The sequence below is a fragment of the Pyrus communis genome, chromosome 2 (assembly GCF_963583255.1).
Source record: "Pyrus communis chromosome 2, drPyrComm1.1, whole genome shotgun sequence".
In the NCBI taxonomy this organism is placed as follows: Eukaryota; Viridiplantae; Streptophyta; class Magnoliopsida; order Rosales; family Rosaceae; genus Pyrus; species Pyrus communis.
This window is the reverse complement of record NC_084804.1, coordinates 21489929-21498464: the sequence shown is the minus strand read 5'-3', so window position 1 is coordinate 21498464 and position 8536 is coordinate 21489929. Positions and strand designations below refer to the sequence as shown.

General features: G+C 39.0%; 1 protein-coding gene across 1 annotated transcript; it reads left to right on the top strand.

Moving 5' to 3' along the window:
• The first annotated feature begins 282 nt into the window (after nucleotides 1-282).
• Nucleotides 283-2227, top strand: LOC137726853 (protein ALP1-like). Its single transcript, XM_068465809.1, has one exon. It carries the CDS (start codon nucleotides 435-437, stop codon nucleotides 1695-1697), a length of 1263 nt encoding a protein of 420 aa, XP_068321910.1. The 5' UTR covers nucleotides 283-434; the 3' UTR covers nucleotides 1698-2227.
• The last annotated feature ends 6309 nt before the right edge of the window (nucleotides 2228-8536 follow it).

Genomic DNA, 8536 nt, shown 5'->3' with positions numbered 1-8536 from the left:
ATGTAAGTCATTAACCCCTTCAAGCACAAAATCTTTCACATTAGGAAACCACCAAAAAATTCCAAGTAAAGAATTCTCTCACGTGCTTCTGAGAGGACTTACATGAACTGATGACATCAAAGTAATCGTATCTCAATCTAATTATAAGACGCTATATAAGAAATTTAAACATATATAATTGTATCATTGATATACAATATTACCGTGAAGTGCTAAATAAGTCTGAAATACATCAAAATGTCCACCAAAATTTCCCAAGAACGCTCTCACGTGCCCCAAAAGATTCTTCCAAGATGGCAAAATACCAGTAGTGTACAAAAGAACCAAGAGCCAGGTGTGCCTTTGTACTTCATCTCCCAGAGATATTCAATCCCACGAATCCCAAGAAACTAAAATAAAAAAAACAAAATCAAAATCGAAACGCTTATGAGAAAATGGAATCCGCCACCCTCGTAGCTCTCCTCTCTTCCATCTCCCAACTCATCGTCCTCCTCCTCCTCTCTCCCAACTCCGCCGATTCCAATTCCGCCGCTAATGCCTTCCCAATTGTCAACAATTTCCTCTCATCCCACGAAACGGCCGCTGCCCTCTCCCTCCTCACCCTTTCCCGGAAACGAAAGCGAACCCATTTCTCAGAACGGGAATCTGAGCCCGATGACCATGACAGCGATCATGAACTTGGTGGCGGTGACTCAGTCCGACTCGGTCTGAGTCGGAGCCCGGACTCGTTCAGAAACTGCTTCAGAATGACCTCGTCCACCTTCGAATGGCTCTGCGGGTTACTCGAGCCGTTGCTCGAGTGTCGTGACCCAGTTGGGTCGCCTCTCAATCTCTCCGCCGATCTCCGTCTGGGTATGGGCTTGTTTCGGCTGTCCACCGGCTCCAGCTACCCCGAAATTTCAAAGCAATTCGGGGTTTCGGAGATGGTGGCCAGGTTCTGCGCCAAGCAATTGTGCCGAGTTCTTTGCACCAATTACCGGTTCTGGATTGAATTTCCCAACCCAAATGAGCTTGATTCTGTATCGGCGGCTTTCGAAACCCAAACTGGTTTGCCCAATTGTTGCGGTGTGATTGACTGCACAAGGTTTAAGATTGTTAGAAATGGTGGTGTGCAAGAAGAAAGCATTGCTGCCCAAATCATGGTGGATTCTTCGTCACGAATTCTCAGCATTGTCGCCGGTTTTCGTGGCAATAAGGGTGATTCAAGAGTACTAAGGTCGTCGACCTTGTACAAGGATATTGAAGCGGGAAAGTTGTTGAATTCTCCTCCGGCTTCTGTCAATGGGGTGGCTGTGAATCAGTACTTGATAGGAGATGGAGGGTACCCTTTGCTTCCTTGGCTTATGGTCCCTTTCGTTGATGCTGTGAAGGGCTCACCCGAAGAGCATTTCAATGCAGCACACAATGCGATGCGCCTTTCGGCGCTTAGGACGATTGTAAGTCTGAAGAATTGGGGTGTTTTGAGCCGGCCAATACAAGAGGAGATGAAGATGGCAGTGGCTTATATCGGTGCTTGTTCGATATTGCATAATGGTTTGTTGAGGAGGGAGGACTTTTCTGCATTGTGTGATGGGTTGGATGATCATTCCTTGTATGATCAGAGTTCTCAGTATTATAGGGATACTAGTTTGGAGGAGAATTCGATTGAGAGGAAGGCTTCTGTTATTCGAAGTGCATTGGCTACGAAAGCGAAATAGTTTCAAGACACAAACTTTTGAATTTTGTTCAACTGAATCTACCATGGAGATTGGTTCTCAAGAGGGAGTAGCTATAGAACAATTTTGTTTTAGCAGGTAAATTTGGATACTTTTTCGTTCGGCATTACAGTTATGCTTCCATAGATTAAATACTGCTGCTGCAATTTGCTCTGGTGTTTATTTCCCATTCTTTTAATTTATTTTTGAATAAATATTGCTTTTGCAAACAATTTTTGACAACTTATGTTTGAAGATGTACCCATGTGATGTCAGAATACAATAATCAAGGTGGAAATAGGGATTTTTCCTGTTGTGAATGTGAATCTATTAGTTGGACATTGTTATTCATTTCTTGATGAAGGCTTAATCTATCTACAATGGTGATAGTATTTTTGCTGTGATATATTGCTCTCTGTGTACCAACATCCGAACAAGAACTGCGAAGCTTGTGGGCTATAGAACTACAAAAAAGAGTATGAAGAATGCACAACTTTCATTTGTAACTTGTTACCTTTGACTTCTGCAGAATGCAGAGCACAATATGGGGTATTTTCCCCATTCAAAACGAAGCCCCGAGTCTAATAAAAATTCGTCTATCTTCAAGAACAGAAACTAATCTAGTAACAAACTAACCTCCCTTTACTAATCCTGTCCAAGCTGACTGCGCTTGGCCAACAGCAACACCGAAAACACCATAGCGGAAACTGCACATTGTAGCATCTGACATTAAGCCAACTTCGTTGACTGTTCTGCCCCTTTCTTATATAGCTTAGTAGTCGTACAATTCACTATCGCTGCACCGTGTGATTGCAGCTTAACCTTGCTTTTCACAATTGCTACTTTCTTCGGGTAATGGTAGCTGGGGTATTACTTTGTACACAATCCTACCTTGCACTTTTGGAACTGGTTTAGACTGCTAAACTGGTTAACCATTTTATACAAGTTTACCTACTGCCTCCAGAATGATAGGCTATGCTCATATGCAGCTCAGTTTGAAGTGCCGGTCGGCCTCTAGACAACATTGTACACCCTCAAAGCCTACGTGAAACCAGAGTGGAAATAATATTCACATTACTCTTCAGTCAGTCTTAACACTGCATCGTAGTCCTATTCTCTAGTCCCTTCTTGTCTTACACAATCCATTCCCGGAAGCATGTTTTCAAGGCTTTGATGGCCAGTTCTAATGATGTATCGGCTTCAGTGACAATGATTGACAGATTGAGGGTTCATTTTCGTACGTAGACAGTCATGTATTTGGTATTCCTAGATCGTAGCGGTAGTGCTTTCACTGAAGCATGTTTTTAAGGCCTTGATGACCACTTCTAGTGATGTACTGGTGTTGGTGACAATGATTAAGGCTTCATTTTCGTATGTAGACAGTCCTGTATTCGGTATTCCTAGATCGTAGCAGTAGTGCTTTCACTGCTTTGCTAACTAGATTGCCTCCTTACATTAAGCAAAGGTTGGAAATCCTCTTTCAGAACAGACATTGCATCAAAATCACCACCTCATACTAGGATCAATGGGAAAAGGTTGTGAGAGTAACCATTATTGTATATCGTATGGACATCGTGTGCAGTGGAACAATGCTTGAGTCAGTCGTCTCCTAACAAAACTCATTGTACATACGAGTATGAGTCAGTTGTCCTGGCAAGTGTATATACAAGAACGAGCGAGTTGCCCAGGGCAAGTGGGCGACTGTGGTTAGCAAAATCCTTGTGCATACATATTAACGACTATATAAGTAGGCAATGAGAGATGTCCTGTGGCTCCAAGGAAAAGGCAGCCAGCTAGTGGGGTTGGTGGAGAACTCTTAGACAGTTAGACTAGTCTGATCTGCTGAGGACCGACTCCACAGGATAGGGACAGAAAAAGCGTTGCCTATTTTTCACGCGCTTCAGAACCAAAAGCACAACAAAATCAAAGCAAGAAACAGCCTCCCTCACCAAACAACTCAACTTTTATGATTAAATTAGCTGTGGTAGATATACATATATACATATTATATATGGAAAACTATCCAAAACATCCTAGAAAACTTTCATTTAACCATAAGGACAAATAATTTCAAAAATGCCAAGGTTGCCTTTGAAGGCCTTCAAACAGAAAAGGCAAGCAGAGTTCACATGCATTTATCAAGACAAAGCAAAAGAAGACAAGTAAGTTCACATGCAAAAGAAGACAAATAAGTTAGATCACGTTTCAAAAACAGTGCTGACAATTTCAGCAACAGTAGAAGCAAAGTGACAAATGACAAATACCAAGGAGATGTCCACATTATTCATTTTTAAAGAATTTTATTTTTTTTCGTAGCATCCTCATTCAATCTATATAAGAGGAGTTCCATTCATTGTACACACACCATACTTCAATCCTCATACACTCAAGCATCCGAAACCTTCCTAGCATCATTTGTAAACACTTCTTTGTAAACATTCTATATATCAACAAAAGTTCAAGTATACAGATTCAAGCAATCTCCAAGTCTTAAGTAAGTTTTCTTTCCTTCTTTAGTGTATTTGTTTAATTAAACTTCTAGTCCAAAATAGAGAAACACTATTGTAGTTATATTATTAACTTGCTAAATTGATGATCATACTTTGTTTGAGCACACTGTTATAGTTGAATGCTTGCCATACAAATAATTGAACATTAACCAGGGTACCTCTGAGTTCATCGTACCTTTGAGTTCAATAGTTAAGACCTTATACATGCATTGTGAGTGGCTGTCATGTTAAAACATGTCGAGTTTCATGTGCAAGATTTTATGTCTAATTGTTATAATGGCTATCTGATTATTTAACCAGGCTTGCTTTACGAATTTGGTATCAGAGCCAAGTCTAGCATTTTAATAGTATAATTATAATAGTAAAGTGCATTGAGAACGGAAGTCATTAACATAACTAATATCACACTTGTTTAATTTTGTATGAATAACATATATTATTGTCCTTATAGACCTTATCAACAACAACCACCAGTTACTTATTGTCCTAGACACCCAACTATAACTAGTATAAGGAGAAGATTAGCATATATATCCAAAAGAATTAGCAGGATTTTGAAGAAACAGAAGTTTTATCTTGGTTATCTTGAACATCCTTCATTTATTTGTAAATATAATTACATAGAAGTGCAATATAAAGTTTTAGAAGCAAAAAGAGCAACATATCAAATTTTAGAGACCTTGAAAGAAGAAAGAGAGTTTCTAAGAAACCAGTTAGCCGTAACTTTAGAGAAAGGTAGACTATAATTTATGATAAATTACCTTAATTAAGAATTTAGTGAACCACAAAAAAGAAAAATAACCTTAGATCAAAATAGTTTAGTTTTTTATTTTCCATTGAGAAAGCATAATCATATTTTGCATAGTGAAGAAAATCCACAAGCCAATAGTATTATAGATCTTATTATTAGTCAAGTAGAAAATATAAAATTAGAAAATAATAAGCATAATCATTTGTTAAACCAGTTGTTAGAGCATTTTCAGAAAAATTCCATAAAAACAATTAGAGATTATATTACATCTTAGTTAGAAGATAATAATAAAAATATTCAAAGATTTGCTAGCAAAAGAGAGATAAAAGAGATTATTGACGTCATAGATAGTAAGCCTAAGCAAGTAGACTCAGATCATTAGAAATAGTTAAGCAGTTAAAATTAGAAGTTCAAAAAATCAATTAGTGCAAAAAGAGTTGAGTGAACAAGTAGATAAACTGCATAATAAAATAGATAGATTATTAGTTTAATGACCAATTCTCTAACTAGTAGAAAATATATCCAAGCTTTGAAAGAAATTAGTAAGTTAGATAAAGGACCAGTATGTTTAACAATTTTTTCAACACAAGTAGCTAGTAGTAATATTCCCATTAGGCAAAATAATTTAATTATTCAATTAGTTTTAAGTTTGGCTGAAAAATTAGATCAAGTTGAAGAACAAATAGCAGAAATAAATCAAGTTTTACATAACGCATCTTCATCACTTCCACCATCTTTGTTAGAAAAATTAGAAAATTTAACTTTAAGTACAAATAATCATATTAGAAGACCTAAGATAAATCCTTTGGATAACATAAAATGGAACTCTTTAGGAGAAAAGGAAAAGAAGTAGTTAGAGCTGAAGATATTTATCCAAATGAAGAAGAAGCACAAGAATTTATTAGAAGAAGTTTCAAGAAAACACAGAAAAATAAATACAATTTATATCAATTAGGTTTATTTAAAAAATAGAAGTAGAATTGTAAGTAGCATTAGTTAACATGAAATTAGCTGTATTGATAAAGAAGTTACACTTAATTTACTTAGTAAGGAAGCAGTTATGCATTGAGAAAATCACATTTCAATCAGATTCACATAGGAACAATATTAATTGGAATAGCAGGATTAACCAATGCACAAGTAGGCACAAAAGCCTTAGTATACATAGATGATGATAGATGGGATAATCACCAACAAGCAACAATAACAACAGTTGAAGTAGATTTAAGTTCAAATTTAACAGTCATAGGTTGTATTCTTAATTCTGACACACCCCGACCGAGATCGGAGCGTGCTGGCCGTCACACGAAGGTGACGTAACCATGTGCACGTGCGGAAGCTAATAAAGTAGTAATATAAAAGTACGACTAAATTAAAACTAGCATACAAAGTACTAAAACAAGTGCTAGTAAGTGAGATACAATTTCAGAGCAGGTCTACAACAGCCCAAAGGAAAAGTTGCGATAAAAGTACACCCGAAGGTGACCCTACGCTGGTGAGTATCTGTCAGAAAAGCCGGGAGAAATCCTCTGGGAATACCACCGAAACTGCTAATCAACTAGAACCTAGAGGGGCGCAAAACAAAAGCGTGAGTGGGCAAAAACAAAGCTCTTTGAAAACCATTTAGCAAAATATAATCTAACCCCTTGCTGTAAAACCTGTATACTTCCCAGAAATAAACATATATACGTATGTATAAATATGCCAAACATGCTCAAGGGTATACCAATCATGCTCAATAATATGCCATGCCGGAACCTCATAATGATATGCAAGTGCTCAGGTATATCTCATAACGATAACATATAATCTGGCAGCCAGAGTCACCTAACGTGACCTGTACGGCTGCATATAGAGCTCAAATCTCAAACTCAATAACTGAACCTGCCCACGAGTCGGAACCACCTAAAGTGGTCTGTACGACAGGCCTGGGTGTAATACATATATACGCTCTAGTGCTACGATCACGTGAAGGTTGTGCGAATAATCGCGGGTCACCTACGAGTCGAAACCACCTAATGTGGTCTATACGACAGGACTGTGCACCTAACTTGGATCCAAGCTGAGCGTGTGGTGCGGGAGGTGAACATCACGTGAAGGACTGTGCCCTACTCTGGGCGAGAGCACTAACACCGGGGGTGCAAGTTATGAGCTCTCTAAGCATCTCAAACTACTGCTGAAAGTAAATATGAATACCACTTACCTGGCACTTACCTGTGCGTCCACAGCACCCAATATGCATATGTCTATGCAAGCCACTACTAATGCATGCAATTATGCATAAATGATAATAATAAAGTGCATGGCATAACGTAAATAACCCCTTTTTAAACGGTTTCTGGGAATATAAATGTATATAGGTATATACGGAAAACAAAAGCCCACTCACTGGTAAGTGGAAGGGTCGTAGCCCCCCTGCCTCGAGTGCGAACGCTCGTCCTCGGGGTACGTGTCACCTATATGCGAAATAACTATAAAAACGTTAACTTTAAGGCACATAATCAACTTCTCGTAATAACTTCTCATACATTGCTCAAATTGGACAACTGAATATACCAACGTGCTCTACACAACCTCAAGATCACAAACATATTTTTAAAATAATTTTTGGACCTCTCACGCGCCCCCACGCGTCAAAATGGGCACGGACCTAAGCGCCCCCACGCGCGGCCACGTGCCATGCACACTGACGGTGTCAATTGACGCCGTCAGGAATATTTCGTTAAAATTCCGGAATATTCCATTAAACTTAACCGGATACCGTTATTGCCGTTAGGAATATTCCGTTAAAATTAACGGAATATTCCTGTTTCTTCTCCGGCCTACCCTCGCCGGACTCCGATCACCGGAAAACTGGGAAAACTTTAAACTCACTATTCTCCTTCATTTTTCAACCATTTTCCATGATTCATGGACCAAAAGAAAGCCCTAGACTAGTAGAATCACGTTATACAACTTTTAAAAGCTAAAAACCACGCGATCATACCTGTCTCAAAACTCAAAACTCGGCCAACTTCGAACCAAGCTTCTCCGACGTCAAAACACTTCCAACGAAACACTCCTGGGCTCCTCGTGACACCACCAAGCTACCTACGAGCTTAGAAATCCCAAAAACTCAATGAATAATTTTTGCATGAACAGTACACAAATCGGAGCTTGTGAAATCGACGTGAAAACGTCGAAGTTCCTACTTGAAAATGGTATAATCGTGCTCCCCTCGACCTCACGATCACGACTGCACCCTTGGTTTCCTCGATCTGCTACGGTATAATGGTTCTTGGTGTGTGTGTCCGTACGTTTGAAGGAAGAAGAAGAAAGAAGGGAGCTCGGGGAAGAGAGAGAGAGAAACAGGGAAAAAGAGACAGAGAGAAAGGGAGTACGTGTATGGTTCCAAACATGCCAACCAGGCTCCAAATAACGATTGAACGTAAAAGAGACGGGCTAGGGGTAAAAGTGTCATTTCACGTGTGCATTTTAAAAATCCCGGGACGGGATGTCACAACCTACCCACCTTAATAGAATTTCGTCTCGAAATTCAAAACAACCAAGTATAACCTCTAGTGATCAAAGAACAAACGAGG